The 16,590-nt window shown below is 42.9% G+C and overlaps 1 protein-coding gene across 1 annotated transcript in view; it reads right to left on the reverse strand.

The window, feature by feature from the left end:
* Positions 1-16,590, reverse strand: part of PKP2 (plakophilin 2) — a 109,806-nt gene that overhangs the window by 76,292 nt on the left and 16,924 nt on the right. Inside the window, exons 2-4 of the mRNA XM_010370988.2 lie at positions 14,647-14,759; positions 13,577-14,274; positions 3,961-4,096 (exon numbers count right to left, since the gene is read on the reverse strand). Of these exons, the coding sequence (XP_010369290.1) occupies positions 3,961-4,096; positions 13,577-14,274; positions 14,647-14,759 (947 nt within the window). The remainder of the gene's footprint in view (positions 1-3,960; positions 4,097-13,576; positions 14,275-14,646; positions 14,760-16,590) is intronic.

Raw genomic sequence — 16,590 nt, forward strand, 5'->3', positions numbered from 1 at the left:
GATGTAGAATAGCCAAAACTTTGAAAAAGAATAAAATGGAAGGACTAACATTACCTAATTTCAAGACTTACAAAACTATAGTAATCAAGACAGTGTGGAATTTGAAAAAGACAGACAAATAGTCTTCATCTTTGCTGAAGACTAATTACTCTGGGATTATTACCTAACGTGTCTGTTTCTCTGAATCAGATGATAAGAAGTTGGCCCCTTTCTGGGTGAAGGCTTTTCAAAGTAAGACGTGGTTGACTTGAGTCATATTTATTTGCAGTAGGACGTAAGCATGTTTCACATCCCCAGTTTTACATGGTACCCTCAAAATATCAATTTTCTCAAAATTCATTTAGGAAATAATACTTGGGAATAGTAAACATTCAAAAATAATCTTACAGGCTGGGTGTGATGGCTTACACCTGTAATCCTGGCACTTTGGGAGGCTGAGGTGAGCGGATCACTTGAGGTCAGGAATTGGAGACCAACCTAGCCAACATGGTGAAACCCTATCTCTACTAAAAATACAAAAATTAGCCGGGCATGGTGGCAGGTGCCTATAATCCCAGCTATTCAGGAGGCTGAGGCAGGAGAATCACTTGAACCCAGGAGGTGGAGGTTGCAGTGAGCCAAGATTACGCCAGCCGGGGTGACAGAGCGACTCCATCTCAGAAAAAAAAAAAAAAATCAGCTGGGTACAGTGGCTCACACCTGTAAATTCCAGCACTTTGGGAGGCTGAGGGAGACAGATCACTTGAGGCAAGAAGTTCAAGACCAGCCTGGCCAACATGATGAAACCTCGACTCTACTAAAAAAATACAAAAATTAGCCATGCGTGGTGACACATGCCTATAATCCCAGCTACCTGGGAGGCAGAGGCAGGAGAATGGCTTGAACCTGGGAGGCAGAGGCTGCAGTGAGCCAAGATTGCACCACTGCATTCCAGTCTGGGAAACAGAGTGACTCTGTCTCAAAAAAAAAAAAAAAAAAAAAAAAAAAAAAAAAAAAAAAAGACAAACAGATCAATAGAACAGAATATACAGTCCAGAAATAGACTCACACGTTTGATCAATTCCTTTTCAGCAAAGATACAAAAACAATTCAGTAGTGAAATAAAAGTCTTTGCAAGAAATGACACCTGAACAATTAAATTTACATATATCAAAAAAAGGAATTTCAGTCCACATCTTACAATATATAAAAAATTAACCACAAATGGACCATAGAACAACTACAAAATATAACATTTACAAAATTTCTAGAATAAAATATAGATTATCTTCTAACCTTTGAATAGGGAACGATTTCTTGGATACACAGGAAAAGCACAAATCATAAAGGGAAAAAACATAATAAATTAAATCTCATTAAAATGAAAAACTATTAGGAGAATGAAAAAACAAAGCGCAACTGGGAGAAAATATTTCCATATTATATATCTGGAAAAGGTCTTGTGTATAGAAAATATTCACAAACTTTCAAAATTCAGTAATAAGAAAACAAAACACAAAAAAATGGGCAAAAGAATTGAATACACATTTCACCAAAGAAGACATATAAGTGGCAAATAAGCACATAAAGAGATGTTCTGGCTAGGTGTGGTGGCTCCTGCCTGTAATCCCATCACTTTGGGAGGCCAAGGTAGCCGGCTCCTTTGAACTCGGGAGTTGGAGACCAACTTGGGCAGCATAGTGAAACCCCGTTTCTACAAAAAATACAAAAATCAGCAAGGTGTGGTAGTGTACCGGTAGGCCCAGCTACTTGGCAGGCTGAGGTGGGAAAGATCACCTGAGCCCGAGAGGTGGAGGTTGCAGTGAGCCTAGATTGTGCCACTGCACTCCAGCCTGGGCAACAGAGGCAGATCCTATCTCAAAAAAAAAAAAAAAAAAAAAAAATTCAACCCCTTTGTCATTAGGGAAATGCAAATTAAAACCATAATAAAACACCTCTACAAACTTACGGACTAACATTAAGGCTCACTATATCAAACGTTAAGATAAGGAGGAACTGGAACTCTCATAAACTGCAAGTGGGAATGTGAAATGGCACAGCTACTTTGTAAAATGGTTTCACAGTTTCTTAAAAAGTCAAACATAAACCTATCATACCATCCAGGCATTTACGCCTACGTATTTACTCAAGAGAAATGAAATCATATGTCTACATGAAGTCTTGTACACAAATGTTCACGGTAGCTTTATTTGTAACAGCCAAAACTTCTGACACACACGACATGGGTGAATCTCAAAAGACTTACTCTGAGTAAAAGAATTCAAACCAAAAAAAGCTTATATTCTATATGATTCCATTTATATAAAATTCTAGAAAATTCAATCTAATCTATAGTGACAGAAACCAGATCACGACTGGGCATGGTGGCTCATGCCTGTAACCCCAGAACTTTGGGAGGTCAAGGAAGGAGAATTGCTTGAGCCCAGGTGTTCCAGACCATCCTGGGGGCAACACAGTGGGACCCCCACCTCTACAAAAAATACAAAAATTAGCTGGGTGTGGTTGTGTGCACCTACAGTGCTAGCTACTCAGGAGACTGGGGTAGGAGGATTGCTTGAGCCCAGAAAGTTGAGGCTTCAGTGAGCTGTGATCGCACCACTGCTCTCCAGCCTAAGTGACAAAGTCAGATCCTGTTTCAAAAAATAGAAAGCAGATCATTCATTGGTTGTTTTGGGAGGCTGTTAGTAGGTTAGGGGCAGGTGGGATATATGGATTACAGAGGGGCACAAGAAAACACTGGAAGTAATGGATGTGTTTGTTATCTTGATTGTGATGATGGTTTTATAGTGTCAAAACATGTCAAAACTATGTCAGATTGTACCTCAATAAGGTTGTTAAAAAATGAATCAACAAAACTGATACATTTAACAACAGAAATCTATGCAGCATCTTGAAAGAATGAGGTAAGATTAATATATATTGAAGATTTCCAAGATATAGTGTGGAAAAACAAAGTACTGTAAGTAGTAAGTTATCATTTATTATTTCATGTTTTAAAAAGGATACTCAATCTACTGTTTCAACAATTGTTTCTATGTGTATAAAATATCTCTGGAAAGACAAAAAAAAATTGATATATGTGTTTGTGTGTAAAAAAGACTGAAAGAGAACAGAGAGAATATATACGCTGGAGTTTAGAGTAGAAGAGACTTTTCACCGAACACCTTTTTGAGCTGTGATTCCTTCTCCCTCATGAATATATCACTTTTTATTTCTTTTCTTTTTTTTTATTTTTTATATCACTTTTTTAAACAAATATAAAATAACCTATTGATTCCATCTCTGAGGATCTATCCTACAGGAACAAAGAGTCAAACGACATATGCACAAAGCAATTCATTGAACAACTTTGTTGCAAATGTTAATGGAATCATTGAATGAAAAAAAGTTGCAAAACACTCACCTTTGGGGATGGTTCTAAATGGAGATGTTGGGGAGACAAGAAAACAAAGTGGAAGTTTGTGTAGGGACTTACTTTCTGCATTTCGGAATAGCAGGAAATATTTTTGGTAATGAGTGGCTGTTTCCTTTTAAAGTAAAAGACCTCAATGAAATTTTTGTTTATTTTTTCTTTTTTAAGATGAGTCTCACTCTGTCATCCAGGTTGGAGTGCCATAGTGCAATCTTGGCTCACTGCAGCCTCCGCTTCCTGGGTTCAAACTATTCTCCTGCCTCAGCCTCCAGAGTAGCTGATTACAGGCACCTGCCACCACATCCAGCTAATTTTTGTATTTTCAGTAGAGATGGGGGTTTCACCATGTTGGCCAGGTTGGTCTGAAACTCCTGACCTCGTGATCCACCTGCCTCGGCCTCCCAAAGTGCTGGGATTATAGGCGTAAGCCACTGCGCCCAGTCCCGATTTTTAAAAATTTAAATAAAGTACTGGTTTCAGTGTGCAAGGTCGTCATAATAGAAGTGAAAGTGTGTTGCGCTTTGCAATGGACTGAAGATGACACTCACCCTCTTCCGAGCTTCAGATTTCTGGAAGCACTCATGCTGTATGAAAGTGGCTGCAGCAGAAATCCTGGACAGTGGTATGTGGTCTGCATCGAGCATACTCACTGCTCGCTCCAGAGTCATCTCCATGTCTGCATTCCTAGACAAACAGGCACAGATTCAGCCAGATTCCAAACCTCCCACCTCCTGCCTAGCAACCTGGTCCTCCAGAGATGACTCAGCTAATACTGGGAAGCACTAGAACATCTGAACCTTGGCTTTTCTTCAGCCAAAAGAAAAATCAGCACCCAAGATTGGAAGGCAGAGGGACTACTGGCTAGAAATTCTCCAGCTCTGATCAGATGGGAGACATTGGATGATGTCATTTGATTGAATTATACCATATACCAAAGAAAGAAGCTGAACTTTTAAAAAGAAATATGACGCCGAGGTGGGTGGATCATTTGAGGTCAGGAGTTCAAGACCAGCCTGGCCAATATGCTGAAACCCCATCTCTACTAAAAATACAAAAAATTAGCTGGGTGTGGTGGTATACAACCGTAATCTCAGGAGGCTGAGGCAGGAGAATCACTTGAACCAGAGGTGGACATTTCAGTGAGCAGAGATAGTGCCAATTCACTCCAGCCTAAGCAAAAGAATGAGACTCCATCTCAAAAAAAAAAAAAAAAAAGGAAAAAAGATAAATATGTATCCTATGATTCTTACATCTTTAAAAGCAACTTTAAAGGCACAGTAAGACTTTAAAAATAATTCAAAAGAAATCTGTTTACAGAAATTAAACATTATTTCTAGGCTGGGCACGGTGGCTCACATCTGTAATCCCCGCACTTTGGGAGGCTGAGGCAGGAGGAATGCTTGAGTCTAGGAGTTCAAGACCAGTCCTGGCAACATAGTGAGACCCTATCTCTACAAAAAACAAACAAAAAAACCAAAATCAGCTGGGTGTGGTGGCATGTACCTATAGACCCAGTTACTCGGAAGGCTGAGGTGGGAGGATCGCTTGAGCCTGGGGGGTCAAGGCTGCATTGAGCCTCGGTGATGCCACTGCACGGCGCTCCAGCCTGAGCAATAGAGCGAAACTCTGTTTCAAAAACAAACAAACAAACAAACAAACAATGACTAAAGACACGCTTTAAAGGTAATATAGGGCTGTTCTTTGGCTTCAAAGAGGGTTATACCTGATTCATTCCAGGTAATAAAGACACTGGAGACATCCTGAGAAGGAGTTTTCCAATATCTACTAGCAAGTACGGTGAGTAAATACTCTTTTCTATTAGGCTAACCCATGAATACATGCACATGTGTATAGGTGTGAGTGTGTGCAGCATTGTGAAGGGTGTGCCTGTGTGTGGGTGGCTGTGGTACAGGGGGGCGTTAAGGAGTAATGTGCCTCATGACTAAAAACTAATACCCCCTGCTTCTGAAACACATGTTCAAACACAGAAGGGTTACCTCATAAGTATAAAGGGTATTAAAAGTGAAGCAGAAAATTTCTGGCATCTATACTGAGAATTATATAATGATCTCATATTTTTAATGTGCCTCACACGAGTCAATTATAATTGGTTAAAAAAAATGCAGGCTATTACCATTAAAACTAGAATTTGAGTCACTTTTATCTAATGTTTTTATCTAATATACACACACCTTTTAAAGGAGAGGGAAATATTTTACATTCATGGACTCTGAGGCCTTTACAGAGAAGTCAAAACTCTGTAAGTCTAGTCTCAAGCTCAGTGGCAAAGTCTTTACCAGCCATCACGGGTGTATTAACTGATGAAAAATCATTCATAAGAGTAGCCTTCTGTTATGCAGCTTTAAAACAAAAAAAAAAAAAGATTGAGCCATTAATCCATCTCATAAGCCATACGTGACTCAGGGAAGTTTGAATTTCCCATCTCTAACACCCACAAATAATTCCATTACTCTAATCCTTTATTTTCCTGAACATGATTCACCTAGAAGCTCTGTGTTCACACTTAGGAAATCCAATGCGATTTCACTTTACCACTAAAAAAATTCCTAAAAGAAGTGAAGACTTCCTCAGCAAGGTTTACTACAGCTGTCAGGGGGTCAACTTTCTGTCTGACTGTCTATCAAGTCCAACTCCATAACATGGCATACATTCTGGCCCAAGTTTGACTCCATTTCCTGTCATCCTCAACCTCTTTTCCTTCCCCTCCTTGGATCTACTACACCCCTCCAATCACACCGGGCTTTTAATCCTTCTCTAAACACTGCCACCTTCTTCACAAGCCACCTTCTTTAACTTTTCCAGCAAGCTTATCATACTACCTAATTCTTACCCATTCTTCAAGACTCAATTCAAATATCTTCATTTCTTCTTGTTCTTCTTTTTTTTAGAAAAACACAGTCCTGTTCTATTACTCAGGTGAGAGTGCAGTGATGTGATCATAGCTCACCATAACCTCAACCTCCTGGACTCAAATGATTCTCCCACTTCAGCCTTCTGAGTAGCGGGGACTACAGTTGCATGCCACCACACCTGGCTAATTTTTTAAATAGTTTTTTTTTTTGGAGACGGAGTCTTGCTCTGTCACCCAGGCTGGAGTGCAGTGGCACGATCTCGGCTCACTGCAACCTCTGCCTCCCAGGTTCAAGCAATTCTCCTCCCTCAGCCTCCTGAGTAGCTGGGATTATAAGCGCCCACCACCACGCCCAGCTAATTTTTGTATTTTTAGTAGAGATGGGGTTTCACCATGTTGGCCAGGCTGGTCTCGAACTCCTGACCTCGTGATCCACCCACCTCAGCCTCCCAAAGTGCTGGGATTACAGGCATGGGCCACTGCGCCTAGCCAAATTTTTAAATTTTTGTAGAGATGTGGCCTCACTTTATTGCTCAGGCTGGCCTCTAACTCTTGGTCTTAAGTAATCCTCCTGCCTCAGCTCAAATATCTTCATTTCTGTGAAATCTTTTCTGTGCCCTTATCCCGGCTAGAGCTATTCTTTCCTCCTCTATTCTCCTACAGCATTCTCCCGTTCCAGCCCCTTTTCTCTCTCTTCCTCCCTCCTTCTCTCTCTCCGCACTCACTTAATGAAACATTTCTTGAAGCCGGCTTCAAGAAATGTGGCTTGAAGAGATGGCAATGGGCCTGGGCTGGAGGATCAGGAAGAGAAAGCTGTTCCCCAGCCTCACTGACCCCTGACCATATTCTCTAGAAGTGAGTCATTTCAACAATTTTTAAAATGGTATCAGTATAAATTTAAAAATGTAAGAGAAAGCAGTGTAAAATACCACTGGTCGGAATATGAGACATTACAGGGGGAAAAAAAAACCCCAGTAACTTGGCCAGGGAGCGGTAGCTCATACCTGTAATCCCAGCACTTTGGGAGCCCGAGGTAGGTGGAGTACTTGAGCTCAGGAGTTTAAGATCAACCTGGCCAATGTGGTGAAACCCCGTCTCTACTAAAAATATAAAACATTAGCCGGGCATGGTGGCAAGCACCTGTAATCCCAGCATACTCGGGAGGCTGAGGCAGAATTGCTTGAACCGGGGAGGTGGAGGTTGCAGTGAGCCGAGATCGTACCATTGCACTCCAGCCCGGGCAACAAGAGTGAAACTGTCAAAAAAAAAAAAAAACAAACAAAAAAAAAAACAAAGCAAGACAACACTGTAACTTGTGTGTGTGTAATCCCCCAGTAGCCAGCATTCCTGCCAACTAACAACACAGCCCTGCACGGGCTGGTTCCCGTGATGTTAGAATATGGCTACACCTCTGAAGGCAAAGCAAACATAAAATAATGAATGGATAGCTCCTACAAGTGTTGTCAGACGCTCAGTAAATGCAAATCCCCACAAATATTTTAAAGTATGATGAAAGCAATGCTTTGGAAAGATGACTCTGGAATGGATATGTGTTCCTCGAAAGAAAGAGACAGTGTTGAGGACACTATAAAAGGTTCAGCAGAGGCAAAAAAGGCTTGAACTGGGCTGCTAAAAATGGAAATGGAAAAAAAAGGTATAGTTGAAGGAGATGAAAAATCAAAGAACTAAAGCAGGTAGTAATTATGATGTGGAGGGAAGTCAATATGCTCTGTTTTCTGCTCTGCAGTGCTCTTGGTCACAAATTTGACTGTCAGTCCTAGAGAAGATCCATCCTCTCTGCTTAGTCTCCCTCAACTAATCCCAAAGTACAATGCTCTTGTGGGTTTTGTTTGTTTGTCTGTTTTGCTTTGAGACAGGGTCTCACTCTGTTGCCCAGGGTGGAGTGCAGTGTCACGATCACGGCTGACTGCAGCCTAGACCTCCCAGGCTCAAGTGATTCTGTTGCTTCAGCCTCCTGAGTAGCTGGGACTACAGGCATGCACCACCATGCCCAGCTAATTCTTGCACTTTGTAGAAATGGGGTTTTGCCATGTTCCCCAGGCTGGTCTCAAATTCCTGGGCTCAAGCAATCTGCCAGCCTCAGCCTTCCAAAGTGCTGGGATTACAGTTGTGAGCCACCATGCCCAGCCCTGCTCTTGTGTTCTTTAAATTTCTGTAGACACTAATATGTATCACACAACCTAGCACTTGATGACATATCCTATTTTTCACTGCTCTTCTCCTAGACCATCATACATCCCACTCAATTTTCATCTTTAATTTTATTTATTTAATTATTTTTTTTGGAGACTAAGTCTTGTTCTTTCACCCATGCTGGAATGCAATGACATGATACCAGCTCATTGCAACCTCTGCCTCCTGGGTTCAAGCAATTCTCCTGCCTCAGCCTCCCAAGTAGCTGGGATAACAGGCATCTACCACCATGCCTGGCTAATTTTTGTATTTTTAGTAGAGACGGGATTTCACCATGTGGGTCAGGCTGGTCTCGAACTCCTGACCTCAAGTGATCCGCCCACCTTGGCCTCGTAAAGTGCTGGGATTACAGGTGTGAGCCACCATGCCTGGTCCATTTTCATCTTTTTTTTTCTTTTTTTTTTTTCTTTTTTTGAGACGGAGTCTCACTCTGTCTCCCAGGCTGGAGTGCAGTGGCCGGATCTCAGCTCACTGCAAGCTCCGCCTCCCGGGTTCAGGCCATTCTCCTGCCTCAGCCTCCCGAGTAGCTGGGACTACAGGTGCCCACCACCTCGCCCGGCTAGTGTTTTTTGTTTGTTTGTTTGTATTTTTTAGTAGAGACGGGGTTTCACCGTGTTAGCCAGGATGGTCTTGATCTCCTGACCTTGTGATCCGCCCGTCTTGGCCTCCCAAAGTGCTGGGATTACAGGCTTCAGCCACCGCGCCCGGCCCATTTTCATCTTCTGTGATGTTTACTGGGAAGGACCTATGAAGACCCTAATACTCATTTGCAGAACCATCAGTCTCCAACAGGTCATAAATCATGGTTTTAGAAAAATTCATCTGGATTTTTTTTTGTGGTGATTCTTTAAACCTTTTTCATCAGTTTGATTTAGAACATGGGTTTCATCAGTTTGTCTCTCTTATACTCCCAAGTCTCAGTTTTTAGCTGCATTAGTAACCGTTTAACCACCCATTCTTCTTTTGGAAAGCCAGGTCCATTGTTTAATAACTTAGGTCATTATGCAGGTTTATGGTTTTATCCAGTTAATATTCAACATATATGAAAGAATATTCCTTTACATGTGGGAGTTTCACTAGGCATAAAAACTTAAATCTTCAAAATACAGGCTGGACAGAGTTTTGACAATGCAGGACCAAGGAGAACACAGTGTGTGGTCTCAGGGAAGGTGTCCCAGGGAGCAGCCTGGGGAACTGAAATGAGGAGTGGAGCCCAGCAGAGGAAAAGGGGAGGTCAGGTAGGCACAGGCACCACGTTGGGCATCTATCTTCCTCATTACACAAAATATTTCTGGTTCCCTCTCCTTTTCACAGACAGCTAAATTTTCCTTTCAAAATCAGAGAAAAAAGTTGATTTCTATGATTTCTACTCTCTAGAATTTGGGGAAATCTCAGGAACAGATTTCTTACTCATTATTTTTAAATTTCTTGACCCCCAAGTGTTCCTTCTATTCTTTGAAATATGATTAAATATTCTAATACAATTTGCCCTGTCTATTAAAACAATAATCCAAAAATAGTATGACTAATACTTGTAGAATTTGAGCAACAAAAGAACCTAGATGGCAAAAAGTAAAGCTTATATTTCATTTCTCCTTTCTGTTATTCCTTCACTCTTTCACTATATACTTATTTATTTATTGAAATAAGATCTCACTCTGTTGTCCAGGCTGGAGTACGGTGGCACAATCACAGCTCACTGTAGCCTCAACCTCCCTGGTTCAAACAATCCTCCCACTTTGGCCTCCGGAGTAGCTGGGACCACAGTTGGGAACTATCATGCCAGGCTAAGTTGTTTGTTTGTAAGAGAAATGGCGTCTCCCTATGTTATCCAAGCTGGCCTGAAACTCCTGGGCTCAAGCGATCCTCCAGCCTGGGCCTCCCAAAGTGCTAGGATTATAGGTGTGAGCCACTGTATCTGGCCTCATCATATATTTATACAGTGCCTACTATAGACCTACTTCCATTTTAGGGTGCTGAGAATATAAAGATGATTGAGCACTCACAAAAAGCTCAAAGTCCAGAGGGAGAACAGATAAGCAAATGAGTAGCCACAATATAATATTCTGATAGAGACACTCACACAAGGCTCACAAGGCTCCCATCTGGGGCACCTAAGCTAGACTGGGAAGGAAGTGGTCAGAAAAAAGGCGGTATCTGAGCTAAATCCAGAATTATAAGTAGTCAGACAAAAATAGAGCTGCATATGTAAAGGTCTGGAGTGGGGGTAAAGAAGGAAAGAGAGAGAGAATGAATACGGATGAATATCTTGCATTAAGGAAAGTAAAGAGGTTCCAGGTGGTTTGGGTATTGGTTATGTGGGTATGTTTGGGGATGGTGGTGGCGAACGGCAGAGAAGAGTAGAAGGAGAAGAGGCTGAAGTGATGAGCAGAGCTGAAAACACAACTGGGCCCCGTATGTCATGCCTAAAAGCATGAACACTTAGTGGAATTATGGAAGGGTTATAAACTGGGGAGAGAAACAGTCAGACGTGGAAAGGTAATTCTGACAGTCCTAGAGAACGGTTCTGAGTGAGCAAGACCAGAGGCAGAGAGGCCTGTGTAATGGAAATGGAAAGAAGGATAAAATTCAAGACCCATTATAGAAGGAAAAATATGGCTTGGTGATAGGTGACTAGAGAGGGAGAAGATAGGAATGACTTCCAGGTTTGAAAATAGTAGACTACAGCAGGAGGAGACGGGTGGAAGTTGAGGACAGGGAGATGATGAGTTTAGTTTAGGACATGCTGAGTTTGAAGTATGTAGGAGATTGTTACATTTTCATATAGGTACAGAATTCGGCATCGAGGATGGAATTGCAGACAAAACTTTGAGAACTATAAGGATAAAAGTGAGGTACACAGGGCCTCTCTGGAAGAGCATCAAGACTTGGAATAGAAGGGTTACTGAAGATGCCTCCTTTGGGCAGACAGAAAGGGAGCATGCAGAGAAGACTAACAAAGAATGGCTGGAGAGCTGAGTGGAAAACCAGGGGAAGCTAGTGCCCTGAAAACCAAGGGATGAGAGAATTTCATGGTGTCTCAAACACCACCCGCAGGTTGAGTAATATAAGGACTGTTTATATTACTCAATATAGTGTCTGCTTAGAATGTAGCAGGTAAGGCAGTTATTGCTACATTTGTCAGGAGACCGTTTAGGTGGAATGGAGGGGACTGAAATCATATTGCAGTGGGTTGACGAGAGACTGGGAAGTGACAGGGTGGTTCAAGAAGCAAGGGGCACAGAGATGAAGGAAGAGAACGCCAGCTGTTGGAGGATGTCGGATAATAATTTTTTTACCATCAAAATCATTTTGCTAAAATTGTGGCTATCACAAATCCTAGACTATGGTAGGCATTCCATAAATTTTGAATTACCTGTTTAAAAGCCTTTATCAGCTTTTTCCTCCATAAACAATGACCTGCTACACTTTCTCTCTCTCTCTCTCTTTTTTTTTTTTTTTTTTTGAGACGAGGTCTCACTGTGTTTTCCAGGCTAGAGTGCAGTGGCACAATCTTGGCTCACTGCAACCTCCATCTCCTGGGCTCAAGCAATCCTCCCGCCTCAGCCTCTCGAGTAGTTGGAACCACAGGCGCACACCACCACACCCAGCTAATATTTGTATTGTTTGTAGAGATGGGGTTTCACCATGTTGGCCAGGCTGGTCTTGAATTCCTGAGCTCAAGTGATTCGCTCGCCTGGGCATCCCAAAGTGCTGGGATTACAGGCCTGGGCCACTGCTCCTGGCTCATTTTTCCTCTTGGTAAGTACGCTCATATTGCCAAAGGTTTGCTTACTATAAGAAATGTTAGAAATCTTGCCAGGCACGGTGGCTCACGCCTGTAATCTCAGCACTCTGGGAGGCCGAGGTTGGCGGATCACGAGGTCAGTATTTCCGGACTATCCTGGCTAACACAGTGAAAACCCGTCTCTACCAAAAATACAAAAAATTAGCCGGGTGTGGTGGCGGGCGCCTGTAGTCCCGCTACTCAGGAGGCTGAGGCAGGAGAACGGCGCGAACCCGGGAGGCGGAGCTTGCCCTGAGCCGAGATCGTGCCACTGCACTCCAGCCTGGGCTGCCAAGAGAAAAAAAAAAAAAAAAGTTACAAATCTCATGGTGAATTTTACATCATAAAAAATATTTCCTGTGTTAAGATTAGATTAGCCTTCATCATTTTGAGAAGTAGTTTATCAATGATGCCTATCTGGTCAGTGAGCATGCTGTACAATTTCACTTGAAGGGATGTTTAGAGGTAATACCTATCATTAGACAACTTTAGCAATCAAATGACAATAACATATCTAATGTTTTATCCTAATCATGTTAGATCGTTATTGCAGGAGTTACTGATCTAATCAGCCATCCATTTCTCAATCTTTCTCTTAGTAACGTGCTCAGTTTATAAAATTTGTGCTCAGGCATTAAATTTGAATAAGGGTTAAGTTCCAAACGCTAATTTAGTCAAGCTATAAAGTAAATAGGAAGGGAAAGGAATGATTTAAAAATTCAGTTATTTTAATAATTTAATATGGGCAAAAGAACACCCCTTCAAATCACTGACACTAGAAATGTAAAAGGTACCAAGTATCAAAGGAAGAAGAGACATCTAGAAGTCAGCCATCTAGCCATCTTTCCTTAGCTCTTTTTACAGTCACAGTTATCAAAATGGCATTTGAGGTTCACACTTAGCACTAGGAATAAGCATTTTTTCCTTTTATTTCATGGGATGATGAAGAAAATACACGTGCAGTTCTCCATTTCTTGGCCTACTTTGGAGTTTAGAGCAGATTTTCATATGGCTGAGGGGTAGGGTCCCTTCAGCCAGCATCTAATCTGGAACAGATGGACTAAATGTCACATTTCTGCACAAAGCTGCCATGTGAGCAGGTAGCCTGGCCCCTGTCCCCGAGGTAAATAGGCTGATCTGTCAATTAGGCAGCTGCCTGAAAAGTCATTATTTTAATCACTTATCTCTGGAAGCCTTTCTCTCAAGCTCCAGAAGTGCCAGCTCATGCTGTCAGGGCTGTGGGAACAGAATGTGCTGGCAATGACTGAGCTGCAGTCAGGAGGGGACTTACCCCAGCTGGGAGTCAGTGAAAGTGCTTCTCTCGGTGAGCAGATTCCCACTTCCCCCTGCCGCCGCCTGGCCAACGGTCAAGTGCGCTCTCCTCCCACTGGAATCCACGGCGACACTGGGCCCAGCTTCCCTCAGCGTGCGGGTGCTGTGGAAGGAGCTCTGGTGCCAGGAGGACCTGGAAGCCCTGTTCTGAGTGAGGGGCTGCAGGGGCACCAGTGGCCTGACCTGCCCAACGGTGAGCCCTGCCGTCAGGTAGTTCTCTTTCTCCAAGAGGTTGCCCATGCTGCGGCTGGTCCCTGGCCTGGGGTACGTGAGCAGGGCCGGGTTGGCAGGAATGCTGTCAAAAACGGTGTCGCTAACAGAACCATGCTGGTACTGTCTGTGGTACGTGTCAAAGTGGCGCTGCCTGCTTGTGGTGCCAGCACGGTTGACCCCCACAATCTCGGAACGAGCGTATCTCGGTGGCACTAGGAGGGCGGCCCGCCTGCTTTCTTGATGGCGCAGGGTATGTCCAGCCTGGCTTCTCTGGTTGTACTGGTAATCGCTGTGCGTGTAGTGAGCCCTCTCCGGGCTGCTGTCAGGAGAAATCTCCAGCCTCCTCAGAGGATGCCTCAAGGACCTTTCTTCCACCAACTTCTGGGAGCTGTACTGTGCTGTTCCTCTTCCCCAGCGACCTTCATAAGTGGCAGTTGTGCCAGCCTGCACATGAGAGAAATAAAGTTTAAAGGAGGCATAAATCAGATTTCAGCTTTGCTGAGGACTAATTACTCTGGGACTATTACCCAACACATCCGTTTCTCTGAATCAGATGACGAGAAGTTTGCCCCTTTCTGGGTAAAGGCTTTTTGAAAATAAGACTTGGTTGACTTGAGTCATATTTATTTGCACTAGGATGTAAGAATGTTTAACATCCCTAGTTTTCCATGGTATCCTCACAATAATCAATTTTCTTAAAGCTCATTTAGGAAATGATAATACTTGGGAAAAGTAAACACTCAAAAATAATCTTAGGAAGTTTGAAAAATTTTCATGGTAATCTGATTACTAGGGTTACATTCTTTGATATCCTACCTTTAGCATGTCATAGGTTTTAGGAACAGGGGAACGGCCTCCAACAAAATCATTTTCAACCAGGTGTAGGTTGTAGACATACTCAGGAACACTGCTGGTTCGGTGAAGATTTCCTGCAATCAAGAAAATATTAAAATAACTCAGAATGTAAGTGGGCTAATTAATATTTACAGACTGCATAACAACGATGTACTAAACTTAAATTTAAGTAATGGAGGCCAAGAACAAGTATTACATGTACATTAATGTTTTTAAATGCTAGTTTCACACCACCCTGGGATATGGCAAGTGATCAAAGGTTATCAAAACATTCTCTACAAAAGTTTTTCAGCTGGGCGTGGTGGCTCACACCTGTTATCCCAGCACTTTGGGAGGCAGAGGCAGGTGGATCACCTGAGGTCAGGAGTTCGAGACCAGCCTGGCCAACATGGTGAATCCATCTCTACTAAAAATACAAAAATTAGCTGGGCATAGTGGCGGGCACCTGTAATCCCAGCTACTCGGGAGGCTGAGGAAGAAGAATCGTTTGAACTTAGGAGGCAGAGGATGCAGTAAGCCAAGATCACACCACCATTGCACTCCAGCCTGGGCAACAAAAGCGAAACTCTGTCTCAAAAAGAAAGTTTTGGCTGGGTGAGGTGGCTCACGCCTGTAGTCCCAGCACTTTTGGGAGGCAGAAGCGGGCAGATCACCCGAGGTCAGGCATTCAAGACCAGCCTGGCCAACATGGTGAAACCCCATCTCTACTAAAAATACAAAAAATTAGCTGGGCGTGGTGGTGGGGACCTGTAATCCCAACTACTCAGGAGGCTGAGGCAGAATTGCTTGAAACCAGGAGGCGGAGGTTGCAGTGAAGCTGAGATCACTCCATTGCACTACAGCCTGAGCAACAACAGCGAAACTCTGTCTCAAAAAAAAAAAAAAGTTTTTCAAAATGAAGTTGAATTTAAAAAAGAAAAAGAAGGGAGAGGAAATTCACAAAAATCTAAAAATGATTGGTTGTTACAGTGCTGAAAAATTTGGGACTCATTGTCTGGTTTAGGTGGTCTGGACTATAAACTTCAGTCTCCCAAGTCACAGAACTCTGTTCCCAGGGCAGGAATTCGGAAGCTTCTTGTAATAAGCAGGTGTAGGCAATAAATATAATGGTGACTCAGCTCTACTAGATAAGACAGCTTGTATAAACAACAGGGTAGGCCAGACGTGGTGGCTCACACCTGTAATCCCAGCACTTTGGGAGGCCGAGGCGGGTGGATCATGAGGTCAGGAGTTCAAGACCAGCCCGGCCAACATGATGAAACCCATCTCTCCTAAAATACAAAAATTAGCCGGGTGTGGTGGCAGGCGCCTGTAATCCCAGCTACTCGGGAGGCTGAGGCAGGAGAACCCAGGAGGCGGAGGTTGCAGTGAGCCAAGATAGTGCCACTGTATTCCAGCCAGGGCGACAGAGCAAGACTCCATCTCAAAAAAAAAAAAAAAAAAAAAAAAAAAACAAGAAAAACAACAGGGCAGATCAGCATGATCAAGGGAAACATGGATCAACTTAAGGCCAACACTGGGGTTGAGATATTTGGCAACAGGAGAGTTAGGCAGGAAAGGAAATCAACCTTTATACTCCATCCAAATGGCTGCTTTTGTGGAATCACCTGGCCCCTCCTTTGTTTGGTGGTCTAATAGCCAGCCCACTCTCATGAAAACACAGACAGGAGCCAGTCTTTTGTGCTCAGCTCTGTGAAGCCTGCAGGAATTCAACAGATGCCTGTCTCGTACATCTTCAAATACTCCTCTGAGGAGTGCGGAGTGGTGGAAAGCAGTATATTGTGTCCCTCTTCTGCCTCCTTTATCCTTCTCTCAGCTTTTTTTTTTTCTTTTGAGTTTTCTCTTACTGCCTTAAAAAAAGGCTAATCAAAATAATCAACAATCTCCAAAAGCCAAGTAATATCT

Source organism: Rhinopithecus roxellana, chromosome 10, assembly GCF_007565055.1.
Source record: "Rhinopithecus roxellana isolate Shanxi Qingling chromosome 10, ASM756505v1, whole genome shotgun sequence".
NCBI lineage: Eukaryota > Metazoa > Chordata > Mammalia > Primates > Cercopithecidae > Rhinopithecus > Rhinopithecus roxellana.